This window comes from Lytechinus pictus, chromosome 13 (assembly GCF_037042905.1).
Source record: "Lytechinus pictus isolate F3 Inbred chromosome 13, Lp3.0, whole genome shotgun sequence".
Lineage (NCBI taxonomy): Eukaryota > Metazoa > Echinodermata > Echinoidea > Temnopleuroida > Toxopneustidae > Lytechinus > Lytechinus pictus.
Window position 1 is genome coordinate 11,585,581 of NC_087257.1, and position 21,832 is coordinate 11,607,412.

Sequence of the window (21,832 nt, forward strand, 5' to 3'; positions counted from 1 at the left end):
GCAGAGAAAACAATGCGTGAGCTTTAGAAAATACAGAGAAAAAATTTGCAGTTTGTTTTCACTTAAGCATGATATTAGGACACTGTGAAACTTCACTGAAAATTCCAAGCAGTCTGCTAAAACTTGTGTCAAAGAACAACTTTATCTTGTTTTCTATTCAATTTCACAACTTTTTTACAGTATAAAGATGAAGAAGTACTCTATCAACAAAGCTCAGTTTTGAATTTGGGCTTTTTGAATACCAATTTACTATTTTGGCTATTAACAGAAAACCTTCCTAGCAACGCATTGGTAGTTTTGAGGTGGTTGACCACATTCATATAGCACTTCTTACAGTTTGTTTCTAAGCACTTTACGGTGCAATTATTAACAACCCAGTCATCGGATCCTGGCATGCCCACACACAATTTATTCACATTCTCCACTCCCTGGGGAGTGCTGTAATAAGAGTTCCAAGACTCAATTGCTAGATAGGCTCTCGCATTCAACCAGGTGCCCATTTAACCCATGTGTAGAGAGTGGATTGACGCCTTGTTAAAGGATGCTAGTCCACGGTGAGATTCAAACACACGACCCTTTGAGTGCAAGGTGAGAGTTCAAACAGCTACACCATGAGTCTCAAATATTTGACAGAATATATATATAGGTGGTTCTATATAATTGAAGTATGATATAATATATGAATTATTTTCAATAAACTATTATTGATACCTATTATGACAATGTTTTGAATGTCATGGTGAATACCTGGAGTTGTTGTTGTTACTGTTGTCATTGTCTGAGTAGTGGAGCTTTCAGGTGTGGTCGTAGTAACAGTTGTTGTCTCTTCAGAAACTGTGGTGCTTGCTGTCGTCGTGACAGTAGTTGTTGTTTCCTCTGTCACTGTAGTGGTTGGAGCAGTTGTAGTTGCTGGGGTGGTAGTCGTTGCAACGCTTGTTGTTGTGACAGTAGTTGTAGGCTCTGTATTTGGATGATTTCAAGTAATGATCACAATCAAAATAAGTGACAAAAATAACGAGAAAGATAAGGTAATAAAGTTATCAACTAGTTCCATTCAGTGGCCTTGGTTATCTCCCCTCTTCTTTTGAAAAAAAACAACTTTTCAGCAAAATACTTTTTAGCAAAGTACATGTAATAAATGGTAGGAGTAATCCTGGGTTAATTTGGTGGATTCATGACACGGTGCACGATCTATTGGTTGCAGTGGACAGGCCCATTTCTCACTTCAGGGTCAACATCGCACACAGAATCATGCAGCACACAGTGGTAGTGTAGAGAAATGTGACTGTAATGCTTCAAAAACTGAAAACCATATTGCAAAAGCAGAAGAATTCTCTTAAAACTGTCGCAATTTCGCAAAGAAATCTGTCTGACATTCTCTCCCACATCCTGGACCCTGGTAAACAGCATAATTTCATGCATGTACTATAGAGCATGCAACCTGATGTCAACTTTTTCCCATGAGGCTTTTTGAATTTCAGCCTGCCAGCTACAACAGATAGGTTGCGCCACATATTGTGAATTCATCATATTGACTAACACTGCATAAATATGTATTAGGTAGTTCTAGTCATGTATATATAACAACATTGAAAAAAATTATTTTAAAAAAGACATTCAAAGTAAAGAAAAGATTTGAATTGATAAACATTGCTTATTGGTAGGCCTTTTTCAAACACTGATAAATAGGTGACTTTATTGAAATAAGGTAGTAGAAGAATTTTTTTCTAAGGAAGCTATACGTCATCGTCCTAAAGCCAATGTTTTCAATGTCATGGTGAATACCTGGAGTCGTTGTTGTTACTGTTGTCATTGTCTGAGTAGTGGAGCTTTCAGGTGTGGTAGTAGTAACAGTTGTTGTCTCTTCAGAAACTGTGGTGCTTGCTGTTGTCGTGACAGTAGTTGTCAGTTCCTCTGTTACTGTAGTAGTTGGAGCAGTTGTAGTTGCTGGGGTGGTAGTGGTTGTAACACTTGTTGTTGTGACAGTAGTTGTAGGCTCTATATTTTAATAAAAACGATTTACAGCAATGATGATAATAAAAACACTTCAAAAATTATAATTTAACTTGTGAAGGTTTCCAAGGCAAAGAAGAAGTGTGTAGTAAGTTTTATGTTACACCATGTATCTTTTGTGGGCAATTGTTGGTCCTTAATAGGTTCATCCAAAAATTATAACAAAACTAGTTATTATAGTATAACACTAATTCAACTCTCTAGCATGCCAAAAGCCCATCTCTGTATAATTAATACTTGGACCATTTATTTCCCTTCTTAATAAAGTGTCATTGAACATAAATTCTGATATACAGCCGGACATGCTGATATGTTTATGGGGTTTGATAATAAGTTTCTCTAGTACAGATTCCAGTACTAAAAAATAATGGTTGTATATCAAATATTTGGTGTAACTATGATGACATATACACATCCATACATGTATCTCCTAATATCAATGAGTACACAAAATTAATATTGTTCAGATATGGCAAAAACATAGTCAACTTTAATACAAATATAAGAAAGATTGGTTTAAAATGAAACACTTTAAGATCAAAGTAGAGCATTTTAACTTACCAGTTGGTCTAGTTCTTGAAGGAGGAGTTCCTATATGTATAAGGAAACAATGAATGAAATAAAATGTGTTACTCAACTTTACATAGGTTGTATTGCTACATTTATAACACATGACAAAAACAGAACAATGTAAGCACATAAAAAGTGAGGAAAAAAATTGAAGCAAAGATGCATGTGTATCAAATGGTGTCTTTTAATGGCAGACTGCAAACTTGTGCCAAAAGCTTGTTTGGAAGATTACATTTTATATTGGCTCCTCTTATTTGATTTCAACTGAATGATATCGTTATCTTAAATGGATGATGGTGAGAAATTGGGAACCTACCTCCATCGCCAGTATCGATTGGTTCTGTTGAAAGTTCTGTCAAAGAGAAATGGATGATTCTCTGTTGATTACTTTTGTTGAATAGGAGTTAAGTGAACATGTTTCACATCTTAAATTCTGAGTTATTTGAGGGACACAAATTTTGTCTCATTTCAGTACACCAATTGGCCAACAGCCAGAAAAGTTTCTTTATGCTGAAATCCCATATCCATCTTTTGACCACTGTTCCTCACATTTGTCATAGAAATAAATTTCATAAGAATTACAATAATATATGCATGAATAAAGAATGAGACTGTAACTATATATAAATATATATATATACATATATATATAAAACTGAACTCCTCTTTCTTGTGTTAAGAAATCCTTTGTTGTATGTAATGTACATAAAATTATTAATATCACAATATTATCTCATGTATCTAATTTCTTCTTGAATTTCTTATATCTTTTTTTGTTGTTGTTGAGGTAGCTTTTTTATTTTAATGGAAATGTTTGACTAAATTTGTACACCAAAGCGGTTTTGTGCAATAAACAGCCTGATGAATTTATGCCTTAAGAAATAAGAAATACCCTATAACTTGTTTATTTGAGTTAAATTATATTTTCTATTTATTTTCAAGGGGTCGCACTACATTGGCTATGGCCATCATGCAAATTTTAAAGTTTAAGGTTTGTAACAAAAAAAGAACGTAACCCCCCCCCCCTTGAATTTAGAATTTTTTGACAAAATGATTAAAAATAAATGACAAACAATAAATGATATTAACAATTCTAGGTTAACTGGCTAATATTTCAGAAAAATATAATTATACATGAGTCAGCACATAGAAATACTAATGTACATACAAGGATATTACTATACAAATACGATGTAATTCAAATTAGTAAACAATACTAATCATTAGATCTCTTTAAAGTTGAAAAACTGACACATAGACAAAAAAGACAGGTTCACTCTATTAAAGTATAACATAAAAAGTATGCGTGGTTCCAAAGAAGAAAATGTTTGCAACGTCCTGGTGAATACCTGGAGTTGTTGTTACTGTTGTAGTTGTCTGAGTAGTGGAGCTTTCAGGTGTGGTCGTAGTAACAGTTGTTGTCTCTTCAGCAACAGTGGTGCTTGCTGTTGTTGTGACAGTAGTTGTCATTTCCTTGGTTACTGTAGTAGTTGGAGCAGTTGTAGTTGCTGGGGTGGTAGTGGTTGCAACAGTGGTCATCGTGACAGTAGTAGTAGGCTCTGTATTTTGACAATTTCAAGTAATGATTCCAATTAAAATAAGTGACAAAAATATTTATAGAAGTTAAGCTATTAAAAGTAATCAAATTGTGACACTCTCTGGCCTTTCTTTATCTCCAATCTTTTTCAAAATACAACTTTTCAGCAAAATACTTTTTAGCAAGAAAATAAATGGTGGGAATAATCCTGGGTTACTTCGGTGGATTCACGGTACGAAGTACAATCTATTAGTTGCAGTGGACAGGCCCATTTTTAACGTCAGGGTCAACACCGCACACAGGAGCATGCAGCACACAGTGGTAGTGTAGAGTAATGTGACTGTAATGCTTCAAAAACTGAAAACCATATTGCAAAAGCAGAAGAATTCTCTGAAAACTGTCATAATTTTGCAAAGAAATTTGCTGCCCATTTCTCTCCCAAAACCTGGACCCTGGTAAATAGCATAATTTTATGCATGTACTATAGAGCACGCAACAGATGTCAACTTTTTCCCATGACGCTTTTTGAATTTCAGCCTGCCAGCTACAACAGATAGGTCGCGCCACATATTGTGAATTCACCAAATTTACTAACACTGCATAAATATGTATTTGGTACTTCTAGTCATGTATATATACAACAACATAGAAAGACATAATTTAAAAAAAGACATTCAAAGTAAAGGAGTAATTTGAATTGATACACATTGCTAATTTGTAGGAAATTTTCAAACACTGATAGAGTATAAATATGTGGTTTTATTGGAAGTATAATGTAGTTGTAGAATTCTTTTTTTTTCAAGTAACCTATACGTCATCATCCTAAAGCCAATGTTTACAATGTCATGGTGAATACCTGGAGTCGTTGTTGTTACTGTTGTCGTTGTGTGAGTAGTGGAGCTTTCAGGTGTGGTCGTAGTAACAGTTGTTGTCTCTTCAGAAACTGTGGTGCTTGCTGTCGTTGTGACAGTAGTTGTCATTTCCTCTGTTACTGTAGTGGTTGGAGCAGTAGTGGTTGCTGGCAAAGTAGTGGTTGTAACACTTGTTGTTGTGACAGTAGTTGTAGGCTCTATATTTTAATAAACAACAATTTACAGCAATGATGATAATAAAAATAATTAAAAAATTATAATGTAACTTGTGAAGGTTTCCATGGTAAAAAGAAGTGTATATTAAGTTTTACGTTACACCAAGTATCTATTGTGGGCAATTGTTGGTCCTTAATAGGATCATCCAAAAGTTATAACAAAACTATTTATTATAGTATAACACTAATTCAACTCTCTAGCATGCCAAAAGCCCATCTCTGTATAATTAATACTTGGCCCATTTATTTCCCTTCTTAATAAAGTGTCATTGAACATAAATTCTGATATACAGCCGGACATGCTGATATCTTTATCGGGTTTGATAATGCGTTTCTCTATTACAGATTCCAGTACTAAAAAATAATGGTTGTATATCAAATATTTGGTGGTAACTATGATGACATATACACATCCATACATGTATCTCCTAATATCAATGAAAACACAAAATTAATATTGTTCAGATATGGCAAAAATATAGTCAATTTTAATCAAAATATAAGAAAGATTAGTTTAAAAGGAAACACTTTAAGGTCAAAGTAGAGCATTTTAAATTACCAGTTGGTCTAGTTCTTGATGGAGGAGTTCCTACATGTATAAGGAAACAATGAATGAAATAAAATGTGTGACTCAACTTTACATAGGTTGTATTGCTACATTTATAACACATGACAAAAACAGAAGAACATTGTAAGCACATAAAAAGTGAGGAAAAAAATTGAAGCAAAGATACAGGAGTATCAAATGGTGTCTTTTAATGGCAGACTGCAAACTTGTGCAAAAAGCTTGTTTGGAAGATTACATTTTATATTGGCTCCTCTTGTTTGATTTCAACTGAATGATTTCGCTTTCTTTACAAGAGATGGTGAGAAATTGGGAACCTACCTCCATCGCCAGTATCAATGGGTTCTGTTGAAAGTTCTGTCAAAGAGAAATGGATGATTCTCTGTTGATTACTTTTGTAGAATAGGACATGAGTTCAGTGAACATGTTTCACATCTTAAATTCTGAGTTATTTGAGGGACACAAATTTTGTTAAATCAAGTCTCATTTTAGTACACCTATTGACAAACAGCCAGAAAAGTTTCTTTATGCGGAAATCCCATATCCATCTTTTGACCACTGTTCCTCACATTTGTCATAGAAATAAATTTCATAAGAATTACAATAATATATGCGTGAACAAAGATTGAGACTGTAACTAAATATAAATAAATATATATATAAAACTGAACTCCTCTTTCTTGTGTTAAGAAATCCTTTGTTGTATGTAATGTACATAAAATTATCAATATCACAATATTATCTCATGTATCTAATTTCTTCTTGAATTTCTTATATCTTTTTTTTTGGTTGTTGAGGTAGCTTTTTTATTTTTATGGAAATTGTTGACTAGATTTGTACACCAAAGCGGTTTTGTGCAATAAACAGCCTGATGAATTTATGCCATAAGAAATAAGAAATACCTGATAAATTGTTTATTTGAGTTAAATTATATTTTCTATTTGTTTTCAAGGGGTCGCACTACATTGGCTATGGCCATCATGCAAATTTTAAAGTTTAAGGTTTGTAAAAAAAAAAATAACGTAACCCCCCCTTAAAATTAGAATTCTTTCGACAAAATGATTAAAAATAAATGATAAACAATAAATGATATTAACAATTCTAGGTTAACTAGCTAATATTTCAGAAAAATATAATTATACATGAGTCAGCACATAGAAATACTAATGTACATACAAGGACATTAATATACAAATAAGGTGTAATTCAAATTAGTAAACAATACTAATCCTTAGATCTCTTTAAAGTTGAAAAAACTGACACATAGACAAAAAAGACAGGTTCACTCTATTAAAGTATAACATAAAAAGTATGCGTGGTTCCAAAGAAGAAAAGGTTTGCAACGTCCTGGTGAATACCTGGAGTTGTTGTTACTGTTGTAGTTGTCTGAGTGGTGGAGCTTTCAGGTGTGGTCGTAGTAACAGTTGTTGTCTCTTCAGAAACTGTGGTGCTTGCTGTTGTCGTGACAGTAGTTGTTGTTTCCTCTGTCACTGTCGTGGTTGGAACAGTTGTGGTTGCTGGGGTGGTAGTGGTTGCAATGCTTGTTGTTGTGACAGTAGTTGTAGGCTCTGTATTTGTATGATTTAAAAAAACAATAAAAATCAAAAGAATTGTAATAAAAATGCTAGTAAAGATAAGCTAATAAATTATATCACTTAGACCCACTCTAAAACATTTTGGTGAATATCCCCCCTCTTTTTCAAAATGTAACTGTTCAGCAAAGTAATAAATTGTAGGAGAAATCCTGACTTGACTGACTAACAACGGCGCAAAATGATTGTGATTGGTATTTCATGTCATGTATGTGTAATAACAGAAAAAAGTAATTGCAAAAATGATATAAATATAGAAGGGGCAATTTCAATTGAAAAACAATGCTAATTGGTATGCATTTTTCAATCTTGAAGAAGCTCTAAACTTGATAAAATGTAAATAGGTGGCTTGATTGAAGTATAATGTTTTTTCCAAAAAATAATAGACATGTACTTCAACCTCATGAAACCAATGCTTTTAATGTCATGGTGAATACCAGGGGCCCGTCTTACAAAGAGTTACGATTGATCCAATCAACCGTAACTATGGAAATCCATCAGTGTCATAATTTTTTCTTCAGGAAATTTGCACAATGTCCTTTGTAAACAAAGAGAAGCACAGTGAATTTTCAAGAAAAGATTGAATGCATGAATATAAACCATAGCTAGAAAATGTTTTGAACAAACATGCATATTAGATGTTGCTGGCCGTCCATAGTTACGATTGATCGGATCAATCGCAGCCCTTTGTAAGACGGGGATCTGGAGTAATTTTTTGTCACCATTGTATTTGTGTCAGTTGTAGAGCTTCCAGGTCTGGTCATAGTATCAATTTCCTTAATATCACTCACAGTCTAGAGAAATACTCATGGCAAAACCAAATCTTATAGATAGGATTCCTCTATTACTGTTGTACAGGATTAGCGGTATAAGCAATAGCTGCCTATGTTTAAATATAAAATAATGTATTATGCTGAAGCCAAACTATTCACCTAATTTAAGGCATCCTCTGACTGTCACGTTTATGGTTACAGGCATGCTGGTGATATCCAGAACTTCAATGTCAAAAGATTCCACAGATTCTTCGTTAAATGTATTACGAACTATAAACATTCCACTGTCAGGAGCAGTGGAGTCAACAGGATATACCTCCGCATCAACGACTCCTGTACTGTTCACAATATTTGAGATGCGAACCCTCCGTACTGCATTGTTGTTTCCTCCTTCACCCTGCTCAGACAAAGTCAGCGCATTCACTGTTATTGTGTTCCCCGGGGAAGAAAGCGATACAGTGAACTTAGGGACTCCGGACTCCAGTGTGATTATACCATTAGTACTGTTATTACCATTTCCATCAGTAGGGATAAGGGTGATTATAACATTCAACTTATCCAAGTCCTGCTCCTCACACCCACCTAGAATAAAAGCAGATGACAGAAACAGGGTCAAGTTTTCAAAATATCCTGATATACCAGTCATCAGAACATACAAAACACATTGGCCCGAATTCACAAAGGTGGTTTTGAAACCCACGGTTGAATCCACGGTTTATGCAGATTTCCTGTATGAATTACGCTTAATTCAACGCGTGTCAAGCGTGTGTATAAAAAATGTCCAATGCTGATGCGCGCTTTTGTCACAATGCGCCAAATTGACGCCTGTTGCCGTGGTTATCCACACTATTTTATTCATGAGTCCACTGTTTGAAGAGTGGACTCATCAATAAAATAGCGTATTTAACCATGGTAACAGGCGTCAATTTGGCGCACTGTGACAAAAGCGCTCAACAGAATTGGACATATCTTATACACGTGACTGATACGCGCTAATTTAAGCGTAATCTATACAGGAAATTTGCATAAACCATGGATTCAACCGTGGGTTTTCAAAACCACCTTTGTGAATTCAGGCCTAATACTCTGTTGCATATCATTTTATTTGATGGCGTGTTAAAATCCTTCAAGAATAAAGTACTGTCACTGATATTCCCAGCATTTGGGGTGATCAAAACATTCACATTACACAAGTCATCCTCATAGTTATCTAGCACAACTGTACAGAAGATGTCATAGGAAAAGATGGGACCAGAAAAGATATCAAAATGAAAAGAGTGATTTGAATTGATGAAACTTGCAAATCAGTACCCCCTTGAAACTTGAAGAAGCTTTGACATTGATAAATAAATAGGTAGTTTTATTTAAGTATAACATAGAGGTAAAATGTTTTTTTTTCAAAACATAATATACTTCATCCTCATGAATCAAATGCTTTGAATGTCATGGTGAATACCTTGAGTTGTTTTTTGGGCTTCCAATTTAGAATTTATTCTAAATACTGCTCTTTTTTGTGTTCAGAAATCCTATGTTGTATACTAATGTAATGTGCATAAAATTAGCAATAATATTATCTCATTTTTTTCATTATTCATTGACTGTCTTATATCTATTTTTGTTGGTTGTTGTTAATATGGCTTTTTCATTTTTTTTTCTATGAAAATTGTTTTTAATACTTTTTCAGTCACATGAAACCATACATTAATTCATCTTAATTGAGCAATATGAAAATAACGATATAGTTTTGAATTTAGATAGAATAGAAAAAGAAATGTCATTAGATATATATATACCATGGAAATTTAGAGCAATAAACAGCCTGATGAATTTACGCCTTGAGAAATAACCAACAACCTGTTTATTTGAATTCAATTATATTTGTTCTTTTGCTTATTTTCAAAGAGTCACGTTACATTGGCTATGGTCATCATGCAACGTTAAGGTTAAAAATAAAAACAGATAGTTCTTCCCTCCCTTTTTAAATCACAATTTTTAGACAAAATTATTTTCATCAAATAAAAAAAAATGGCAGGAGCAATTCTAGAATAACAGGTTATGTTAGAAAACAAAACTTGTACATAAGTCAACACATAGAAATAATAAAGTACATAGAAGGACATCAATTTACAAACAAGATGCAATTCAAATTAATAAACAATGGTAATTATTAGACTTTTTCAAAATTTGAAAAAAAAAGAAAAAAAAAGGAAAATGAAAAATTCACTCTTGTTTACATGTAAGTATAACCTCAAAAGTATGACTAGTTCCAATGAAGAAAATGTTTAAATACCTTGAGCTGTTGTTACTGTTGTCATTGTCTCAGTAGTGGAGCTTTCAGGTGTGGTCGTAGTAACAGTTGTTGTCTCTTCAGAAACTGTGGTGCTTGCTGTTGTTGTGACAGTAGTTGTCATTTCCTCGGTTTCTGTAGTAGTTGGAGCAGTTGTAGTTGCTGGGGTGGTAGTGGTTGCAACAGTGGTTGTCGTGACAGTAGTAGTAGGCTCTGTATTTTGACGATTTCAAGTAATGATTCCAATTAAAATAAGTGACACAAATATTTATAGAAGTTAAGCTATTAAAAGTAATCAATTTGTGTCACTCTCTGGCCTTTCTTTATCTCCAATCTTTTTCAAAATACAGTTTTTCAGCAAAATACTTTTTAGCAAAGTACATGTAATAAATGGTAGGAGTAATCCTGGGTTAATTTGGTGGATTCATGACACGGTGTACAATCTATTGATTGCAGTGGACAGGCATAATTTCTAACTTCAGAGTCAACATCGCACACAGGAGCAAGCAACACACAGTGGTAGTGTAGAGTAATGTGACTGTAATGCTTCAAAAACTGAAAACCATATTGCAAAAGCAGAAGAAATCTCTAAAAACAGTAGCAATTTTGCAAAGAAATCTGCCGCCCATTTCTCTCCAATCTCCTGGTAAACAGCATAATTTTATGCATGTACTATAGAGCACGCAACAGATGTCAACTTTTTCCCATGAGGCTTTTTGAATTTCAGCCTACCAGCTACAATAGATAGGTCGCGCCACATATTGTGAATTCACCAAATTTACTAACACTGCATAAATACGTATTTAGGTATTTCTAGTCATGTATATATAACAACATTGAAAAAATTATTAAAAAAAAGACATTCAAAGTGAAGAAAAGATTTGAATTGATAAACATTGCTCATTGGTAGGCCTTTTCCAAACACTGATAAATAGGTGACTTTATTGAAATAAGGTAGTAGAAGAAATTATTTTCTAAGGAAGCTATAGGTCATCGTCCTAAAGCCAATGTTTTCAATGTCATGGTGAATACCTGGAGTCGTTGTTGTTACTGTTGTAGTTGTTTGAGTGGTGGAGCTTTCAGGTGTGGTAGTAGTAACAGTTGTTGTCTCTTCAGAAACTGTGGTGCTTGCTGTTGTCGTGAGAGTAGTTGTTGTTTCCTCTGTCACTGTAGTGGTTGGAGCAGTTGTGGTTGCTGGCAAAGTAGTGGTTGTAACACTTGTTGTGACAGTAGTTGTAGGCTCTATATTTTAATAAAAACAATTTACAGCAATGATGATAATAAAAAAAAAAAAAAATTATAATGCAACTTGTGAAGGTTTCCATGGTAAAAAGAAGTGTATATTAAGTTTTACGTTACACCATGTATCTTTTGTGGGCAATTGTTGGTCCTTAATAGGTTCATCCAAAAATTATAACAAAACTAGTTATTATAGTATAACACTAATTCAACTCTCTAGCATGCCAAAAGCCCATCTCTGTGTAATTAATACTTGGCCCATTTATTTCCCTTCTTAATAAAGTGTAATTGAACATAAATTCTGATATACAGCCAGACATGCTGATATCTTTATTGGGTTTGATAATGCGTTTCTCTATTACAGATTCCAGTACTAAAAAATAATGGTTGTATATCAAATATTTGGTGGTAACTATGATGACATACAGTATACACATCCATACATGTATCTCCTAATATCAATGAAAACACAAAATTAATATTGTTCAGATATGGCAAAAATATAGTCAATTTTAATCAAAACATAAGAAAGATTAGTTTAAAAGGAAACACTTTAAGGTCAAAGTAGAGCATTTTAAATTACCAGTTGGTCTAGTTCTTGATGGAGGAGTTCCTACATGTATAAGGAAACAATGAATGAAATAAAATGTGTTACTCAACTTTACATAGGTTGTATTGCTACATTTATAACACATGACAACAACAGAAGAACATTGTAAGCACATAAAAAGTGAGGAAAAAAATTGAAGCAAAGATGCATGAGTATCAAATGGTGTCTTTTAATGCCAAAAGCTTGTTTGGAAGATTACATTTTATATTGGCTCCTCTTGTTTGATTTCAACTGAATGATTTTGCTTTCTTTACAAGAGATGGTGAGAAATTGGGAACCTACCTCCATCGCCAGTATCAATGGGTTCTGTTGAAAGTTCTGTCAAAGAGAAATGGATGATTCTCTGTTGATTACTTTTGTAGAATAGGACATGAGTTCAGTGAACATGTTTCACATCTTAAATTCTGAGTTATTTGAGGGACACAAATTTTGTTAAATCAAGTCTCATTTTAGTACACCTATTGACAAACAGCCAGAAAAGTTTCTTTATGCGGAAATCCCATATCCATCTTTTGACCACTGTTCCTCACATTTGTCATAGGAATAAATTTCATAAGAATTACAATAATATATGCGTGAACAAAGAATGAGACTGTAACTAAATATAAATAAATATACATATATATATAAAACTGAACTCCTCTTTCTTGTGTTAAGAAATCCTTTGTTGTATGTAATGTACATAAAATTATCAATATCACAATATTATCTCATGTATCTAATTTCTTCTTGAATTTCTTATATCTTTTTTTTTGGTTGTTGAGGTAGCTTTTTTATTTTTATGGAAATTGTTGACTAGATTTGTACACCAAAGCGGTTTTGTGCAATAAACAGCCTGATGAATTTATGCCTTAAGAAATAAGAAATACCTGATAAATTTTTTATTTGAGTTAAATTATATTTTCTATTTGTTTTCAAGGGGTCGCACTACATTGGCTATGGCCATCATGCAAATTTTAAAGTTTAAGGTTTGTAAAAAAAAAAAATAACGTAACCCCCACCCTTCAAATTAAAATTCTTTCGACAAAATGATTAAAAATAAATGATAAACAATAAATGATATTAACAATTCTAGGTTAACTGGCTAATATTTCAGAAAAATATAATTATACATGAGTCAGCACATAGAAATAGTAATGTACATACAAGGACATTGATATACAAATAAGGTGTAATTCAAATTAGTAAACAATACTAATCATAAGATCTCTTTAAAGTTGAAAAAACTGACACATAGACAAAAAAGACAGGTTCACTCTATTAAAGTATAACATAAAAAGTATGCGTGGTTCCAAAGAGGAAAATGTCTGCAACGTCCTGGTGAATACCTGGAGTTGTTGTTACTGTTGTAGTTGTCTGAGTGGTGGAGCTTTCAGGTGTGGTCGTAGTAACAGTTGTTGTCTCTTCAGAAACTGTGGTGCTTGCTGTTGTCGTGACAGTAGTTGTTGTTTCCTCTGTCACTGTCGTGGTTGGAACAGTTGTGGTTGCTGGGGTGGTAGTGGTTGCAATGCTTGTTGTTGTGACAGTAGTTGTAGGCTCTGTATTTGTATGATTTAAAAAAACAATAAAAATCAAAAGAATTGTAATAAAAATGCTAGTAAAGATAAGCTAATAAATTATATCACTTAGACCCACTCTAAAACATTTTGGTGAATATCTCCCCTCTTTTTCAAAATGCAACTGTTCAGCAAAGTAATACATTGTAGGAGAAATCCTGACTTGACTGACTAACAACGGCACAAAATGATTGTGATTGGTATTTCATGTCATGTATGTGTAATAACAGAAAAAAGTAATTGCAAAAAATGATATAAATATAGAAGGGGCAATTTCAATTGAAAAACAATGCTAATTGGTATGCATTTTTCAATCTTGAAGAAGCTCTAAACTTGATAAAATGTAAATAGGTGGCTTGATTGAAGTATAATGTTTTTTCCAAAAAATAATATACATGTACTTCAACCTCATGAAACCAATGCTTTTAATGTCATGGTGAATACCAGGGGCCCGTCTTACAAAGAGTTAAGATTGATCCAATCAACCGTAACTATGGAAATCCATCAGTGTCATAATTTTTTCTTCAGGAAATTTGCACAATGTCCTTTGTAAACAAAGAGAAGCACAGTGAATTTTCAAGAAAAGATTGAATGCATGAATATAAACCATAGCTAGAAAATGTTTTGAACAAACATGCATATTAGATGTTGCTGGCCGTCCATAGTTACGATTGATCGGATCAATCGCAGCCCTTTGTAAGACGGGGCCCTGGAGTAATTTTTTGTCACCATTGTATTTGTGTCAGTTGTAGAGCTTCCAGGTCTGGTCATAGTATCAATTTCCTTAATATCACTCACAGTCTAGAGAAATACTCATGGCAAAACCAAATCTTATAGATAGGATTCCTCTATTACTGTTGTACAGGATTAGCGGGATAAGCAATAGCTGCCTATGTTTAAATATAAAATAATGTATTATGCTGAAGCCAAACTATTCACCTAATTTAAGGCATCCTCTGACTGTCACGTTTATGGTTACAGGCATGCTGGTGATATCCAGAACTTCAATGTCAAAAGATTCCACAGATTCTTCGTTAAATGTATTACGAACTATAAACATTCCACTGTCAGGAGCAGTGGAGTCAACAGGATATTCCTCCGCATCAACAACTCCTGTACTGTCCACAATATTTGAGATGCGAACCCTCCGTACTGCATTGTTGTTTCCTCCTTCACCCTGCTCAGACAAAGTCAGCGCATTCACTGTTATTGTGTTCCCAGGGGAAGAAAGCGATACAGTAAACTTAGGGACTCCGGACTCCAGTGTGATTATACCATTAGTACTGTTATTACCATTTCCATCAGTAGGGATAAGGGTGATTATAACATTCAACTTATCCAAGTCCTGCTCCTCACACCCACCTAGAATAAAAGCAGATGACAGAAACAGGGTCAAGTTTTAAAAATATCCTGATATACCAGTCATCAGAACATACAAAACATAATGGCCCGAATTCACAAAGGTGGTTTTGAAAACCCACGGTTGAATCCACGGTTTATGCAGATTTCCTGTATGAATTACGCTTAATTTAACGCGTGTCGGGCGCGTGTATAAAAAATGTCCAATGCTGATGCGTGCTTTTGTCACAATGCGCCAAATTGACGCCTGTTGCCGTGGTTATCCACACTATTTTATTCATGAGTCCACTGTTTGAAGAGTGGACTCATCGATGAAATAGCGTATTTAACCATGGTAACAGGCGTCAATTTGGCGCACTGTGACAAAAGCGCTCAACAGCATTGGACATATCTTATACACGTGCCTGATACGCGCTAATTTAGGCGTAATCTATACAGGAAATTTGCATAAACCATGGATTCAACCGTGGGTTTTCAAAACCACCTTTGTGAATTCGGGCCTAATACTCTGTTGCATTTCATTTTATTTGATGGCGTGTTAAAATCCTTCAAGAATAAAGTACTGTCACTGATATTCCCAGCAGTTGGGGTGATCAAAACATTCACATTACCCAAGTCATCCTCATAGTTATCTAGCACAACTGTACAGAAGATGTCATAGGAAAAGATGGGACCAGAAAAGATATCAAAATGAAAAGAGTGATTTGAATTGATGAAACTTGCAAATCAGTACACCCTTGAAACTTGAAGAAGCTTTGACATTGATAAAATAAATAGGTAGTTTTATTGAAGTATAACATAGAAATAAAATGGTTTTTTTTTCAAGACAGAATATACTTCATCCTCATGAATCAAATGCTTTGAATGTCATGGTGAATATTTTGAGTTGTTTTTTGGGCTTCCAATTTAGAATTTATTCTAAAAACTGCTCTTTTTTGTGTTCAGAAATCCTATGTTGTATACTAATGTAATGTGCATAAAATTAGCATTAATATTATCTCATTTTTTTCATTATTCATTGACTGTCTTATATCTATTTTTGTTGGTTGTTGTTAATATGGCTTTTTCATTTTTTTTTCTATGAAAATTGTTTTTAATACTTTTTCAGTCACATGAAACCATACATTAATTCATCTTAATTGAGCAATATGAAAATAACGATATAGTTTTAAATTTAGATAGAATAGACAAAGAAATGTCATTAGATATATATATACCATGGAAATTTTGAGCAATAAAAACCCTGATGAATTTACGCCTTGAGAAATAACCAACAACCTGTTTATTTGAATTCAATTATATTTGTTCTTTTGCTTATTTTCAAAGAGTCACGTTACATTGGCCATGGTCATCATGCAAGGTTAAGGTTAAAAATAAAAACAGATAGTTCTTCCCTCCCTTTTTAAATCACAATTTTTAGACAAAATTATTTTCATCAAATGAAAAAAATGGCAGGAGCAATTCTAGAATAACAGGTTATGTTAGAAAACAAAACTTGTACATAAGTCAACACATATAAATAATAAAGTACATAGAAGGACATCAATTTAGAAACAAGATGCAATTCAAATTAATAAACAATGGTAATCATTAGACTTTTTCCAAATTTGAAAAATAAAAAAAAAAGACGGAAAATAAAAAGTTCACTCTTGTTTACATGTAAGTATAACCTCAAAAGTATGACTAGTTCCAATGAAGAAAATGTTTAAATACCTTGAGCTGTTGTTACTGTTGTCATTGTCTCAGTAGTGGAGCTTTCAGGTGTGGTCGTAGTAACAGTTGTTGTCTCTTCAGAAACTGTGGTGCTTGCTGTTGTTGTGACAGTAGTTGTCATTTCCTCGGTTACTGTAGTAGTTGGAGCAGTTGTGGTTGCTGGAGTGGTAGTGGTTGCAACGCTTGTTGTTGAGACAGTAGTTGTAGGTTCTATATTTTAATAAAAACGATTTACAGCAATGATGATAATAAAAACACTACAAAAATTATAATGTAACTTGTGAAGGTTTCCATGGCAAAGAAGAAGTGTGTAGTAGTTTTATGTTACACCATGTATCTTTAGTGGGCAATTGTTGGTCCGTAATAGGACTATCCAATAATTATGATAGCAAATCTAGTTATTATAGTATAGCACTAATTCAACTCTCTAGCACGCCAAAAAGCCCATCTCTGTATAATTAATACTTGGCCCATTTATTTCCCTTCTTAATAAAGTATCATTGAACATAAATTCTGCTATTAATTTTATGCTAAATGATTTATACCTGATTTATTGTCAATATATGTTTGTTACATTTATGTTATATTATATTGTTATGTAGAAGAAAAATAAATTCAAATCAAATCAAAATATACAGCCGGACATGCTGATATCTTTATCGGGTTTGATAATGCGTTTCTCTAGTACAGATTCCAGTACTCAAATATAATGGTTGTATAGCAAATATTTGGTGTCAAATATGATGACATATACACATCCATACATGTATCTCCTAATATCAATGAAAACATAAAATTAATATTGTTCAGATATGGCAAAAACATATTCAATTTCAATCAAAATATAAGAAAGATTAGTTTAAAAGGAAACACTTTAATATCAAAGTAGAGCATTTTAAATTACCAGTTGGTCTAGTTCTTGATGGAGGAGTTCCTACATGTATAAGGAAACAATGAATGAAATAAAATGTGTTACTCAACTTTACATAGGTTGTATTGCTACATTTATAACACATGACAAAAACAGAAGAACATTGTAAGCACATAAAAAGTGAGGAAAAAATTGAAGCAAAGATGCATGAGTATCAAATGGTGTCTTTTAATGGCAGACTGCAAACTTGTGCCAAAAGCTTGTTTGGAAGATTAAATTTTATATTGGCTCCTCTTGTTTTATTTCAACTGAATGATTTTGCTTCATTTACAAGAGATGGTGAGAAATTGGGAACCTACCTCCATCGCCAGTATCAATTGGTTCTGTTGAAAGTTCTGTCAAAGAGAAATGGATGATTCTCTGTTGATTACTTTTGTAGAATAGGACATGAGTTAAGTGAACATGTTTCATATCCAAAATTCTGAGTTATTTTGTATAGAGGGACACAAATTTTGTTAAATCAAGTCTCACTTCAGTACACCAATTGACCAACAGCCACAGAAGTATCTTTATGCTGAAATCCCATAATAATCTTTTGACTACTGTTCCTCACATTTGTCATAGAAATAAATTTCATATGAATTACAATAATATATGCGTGAACAAAGAATGAGACTGTAACTATAATAAGTAAATATCTATATATATATATATATATATATATATATATATATATATATAGTGTGATGATAAGTTTACTTCTACCAATCGCTGTTGAGTTGTGAATATTAAACATAATGAGATGAGGCGAGGCCAACTCAACAGATGACGCAGGACACCATTATTTGCTTTCTAGATGACCCAAGCTCGAGAAGTGAGACTTTTGGTCATTACGCGAATTATCAACAATTTTATTTATAATCTTTACTGGATTTGATTTCAAAATTTATATCGTTTCATAGAGATTTAATTACTATGCTTGTAAGAAACAATGTTTTCGTCATCATCCTCCAGCTTACGATATCTAATATCATGAATATTCATACTCATTGTGACATAAATTTTATGCGCATTACCAATGCGCTTTGCGCTTTCACTACCTAGCAACCAATGTTTTCTTTTTGCAATTTTTGCCACTTTCCTAAAGAACGAGATAGGATACGGTCATACTTAACTATCACAATAGTCTGTAATTACAGGTATGTCTTTTTCATTTATATCATTATTATTTTAATTGAATTAATTATTTATTATTCATTAATTTATTTATCTGTTCATTCATTAATTTGTCATTATGGAATATATTCAACTTGGTGATAATTCATTGATGTGCAAAACAAACTTGGATGTTGTATCTCCTTATATTTTTCAGATGCTTCTGACGAAGTCTCAATTAAAAGACGAAAGCTAAAGCAAATAATGGTGTCCTGCGTCATCTGTTGAGTTGGCCTCGCCTCATCTCATTATATATATATATATACATATATATAACTGAACTCCTCTTTCTTGTGTTAAAAAATCCTTTTTGTTGTATGTAATGTACATAAAATTATCAATATCACAATATTATCTCATGTATCTAATTTCTTCTTGAATGTCTTATATCTTTTTTTTTGTTGGTTGTTGAGGTAGCTTTTTTATTTTTATGGAAATTGTTGACTAGATTTGTACACCAAAGCGGTTTTGTGCAATAAACAGCCTGATGAATTTATGCCTTAAGAAATAAGAAATACCTGATCAATTGTTTATTTGAGTTAAATTATATTTTCTATTTGTTTTCAAGGGGTCGCACTACATTGGCTATGGCCATCATGCAAATTTTAAAGTTTAAGGTTTGTAAAAAAAAAAAAAACGTAACCCCCCCTTCAAATTAGAATTCTTTCGACAAAATGATTAAAAATAAATGATAAACAATAAATTATATTAACAATTCTAGGTTAACTGGCTAATATTTCAGAAAAATATAATTATACATGAGTCAGCACATAGAAATAGTAATGTACATACAAGGACATTAATATACAAATAAGGTGTAATTCAAATTAGTAAACAATACTAATCATTAGATCTCTTTAAAGTTGAAAGAACTGACACATAGACAAAAAAGACATGTTCACTCTATTAAAGTATAACTTAAAAAGTATGCGTGGTTCCAAACAAGAAAATGTTTGCAACGTCCTGGTGAATACCTGGAGTTGTTGTTACTGTTGTAGTTTTCTGAGTGGTGGAGCTTTCAGGTGTGGTCGTAGTAACAGTTGTTGTCTCTTCAGAAACTATGGTGCTTGCTGTTGTCGTGACAGTAGTTGTTGTTTCCTCTGTCACTGTCGTGGTTGGAACAGTTGTGGTTGCTGGGGTGGTAGTCGTTGCAATGCTTGTTGTTGTGACAGTAGTTGTAGGCTCTGTATTTGTATGATTTAAAAAAACAATTAAAATCAAAATAATTTTAATAAAAATGCTAGTAAAGATAAGCTAATAAATTATATCACTTAGACCCACTCTAAAACATTTTGGTGAATATCTCCCCTCTTTTTCAAAATGCAACTGTTCAGCAAAGTAATAAATTGTAGGAGAAATCCTGACTTGACTGACTAACAACGGCGCAAAATGATTGTGATTGGTATTTCATGTCATGTATGTGTAATAACAGAAAAAAGTAATTGCAAAAAATGATATAAATATAGAAGGGGCAATTTCAATTGAAAAACAATGCTAATTGGTATGCATTTTTCAATCTTGAAGAAGCTCTATACTGGATAAAATGTAAATAGGTGGCTTGATTGAAGTATAATGTTTTTTCCAAAAAATAATATACATGTACTTCAACCTCATGAAACCAATGCTTTTAATGTCATGGTGAATACCAGGGGCCCGTCTTACAAAGAGTTACGATTGATCCAATCAACCGTAACTATGGAAATCCATCAGTGTCATAATTTTTTCTTCAGGAAATTTGCACAATGTCCTTTGTAAACAAAGAGAAGCACAGTGAATTTTCAAGAAAAGATTGAATGCATGAATATAAACCATAGCTAGAAAATGTTTTGAACAAATATACATATTAGATGTTGCTGGCCGTCCATAGTTACGATTGATCGGATCAATCGCAGCCCTTTGTATGACGGGGCCCTGGAGTAATTTTTGTCACCATTGTATTTGTGTCAGTTGTAGAGCTTCCAGGTCTGGTCATAGTATCAATTTCCTTAATATCACTCACAGTGTAGAGAAATACTCATGGCAAAACCAAATCTTATAGATAGGATTCCTCTATTTCTGTTGTACAGGATTAGCGGGATAAGCAATAGCTGCCTATTTTTAAATATAAAATAATGTATTATGCTGAAGCCAAACTATTCACCTAATTCAAGGCATCCTCTGACTGTCACGTTTATGGTTACAGGCATGCTGGTGATATCCAGAACTTCAATGTCAAAAGATTCCACAGATTCTTCGTTAAATGTATTACGAACTATAAACATTCCACTGTCAGGAGCAGTGGAGTCAACAGGATATTCCTCCGCATCAACGACTCCTGTACTGTCCACAATATTTGAGATGCGAACCCTCCGTACTGCATTGTTGTTTCCTCCTTCACCCTGCTCAGACAAAGTCAGCGCATTCACTGTTATTGTGTTCCCAGGGGAAGAAAGCGATACAGTGAACTTAGGGACTCCGGACTCCAGTGTGATTATACCATTAGTACTGTTATTACCATTTCCATCAGTAGGGATAAGGGTGATTATAACATTCAACTTATCCAAGTCCTGCTCCTCACACCCACCTAGAATAAAAGCAGATGACAGAAACAGGGTCAAGTTTTAAAAATATCCTGATATACCAGTCATCAGAACATACAAAACATAATGGCCCGAATTCACAAAGGTGGTTTTGAAAACCCACGGTTGAATCCACGGTTTATGCAGATTTCCTGTATGAATTACGCTTAATTTAACGCGTGTCGGGCGCGTGTATAAAAAATGTCCAATGCTGATGCGCGCTTTTGTCACAATGCGCCAAATTGACGCCTGTTGCCGTGGTTATCCACACTATTTTATTCATGAGT

The 21,832-nt window shown here is 33.4% G+C and overlaps 1 protein-coding gene across 1 annotated transcript in view; it reads right to left on the reverse strand.

Annotated features, from left to right (window-relative positions):
- LOC129273992 (mucin-17-like) overlaps positions 1 to 21,832 on the reverse strand; it is a 154,886-nt gene that overhangs the window by 24,249 nt on the left and 108,805 nt on the right. Inside the window, exons 80-99 of the mRNA XM_064108928.1 lie at positions 21,128 to 21,550; positions 19,962 to 20,171; positions 18,132 to 18,167; positions 17,806 to 17,835; positions 16,902 to 17,111; positions 14,769 to 15,191; positions 13,602 to 13,811; positions 12,556 to 12,591; positions 12,247 to 12,276; positions 11,457 to 11,666; positions 10,428 to 10,637; positions 8,297 to 8,719; positions 7,131 to 7,340; positions 6,094 to 6,129; positions 4,977 to 5,189; positions 3,933 to 4,142; positions 2,900 to 2,935; positions 2,575 to 2,604; positions 1,786 to 1,998; positions 748 to 960 (exon numbers count right to left, since the gene is read on the reverse strand). Coding sequence (XP_063964998.1) covers positions 748 to 960; positions 1,786 to 1,998; positions 2,575 to 2,604; positions 2,900 to 2,935; positions 3,933 to 4,142; positions 4,977 to 5,189; positions 6,094 to 6,129; positions 7,131 to 7,340; positions 8,297 to 8,719; positions 10,428 to 10,637; positions 11,457 to 11,666; positions 12,247 to 12,276; positions 12,556 to 12,591; positions 13,602 to 13,811; positions 14,769 to 15,191; positions 16,902 to 17,111; positions 17,806 to 17,835; positions 18,132 to 18,167; positions 19,962 to 20,171; positions 21,128 to 21,550 — 3,612 coding nt within the window. The remainder of the gene's footprint in view (positions 1 to 747; positions 961 to 1,785; positions 1,999 to 2,574; positions 2,605 to 2,899; positions 2,936 to 3,932; positions 4,143 to 4,976; positions 5,190 to 6,093; positions 6,130 to 7,130; positions 7,341 to 8,296; positions 8,720 to 10,427; positions 10,638 to 11,456; positions 11,667 to 12,246; positions 12,277 to 12,555; positions 12,592 to 13,601; positions 13,812 to 14,768; positions 15,192 to 16,901; positions 17,112 to 17,805; positions 17,836 to 18,131; positions 18,168 to 19,961; positions 20,172 to 21,127; positions 21,551 to 21,832) is intronic.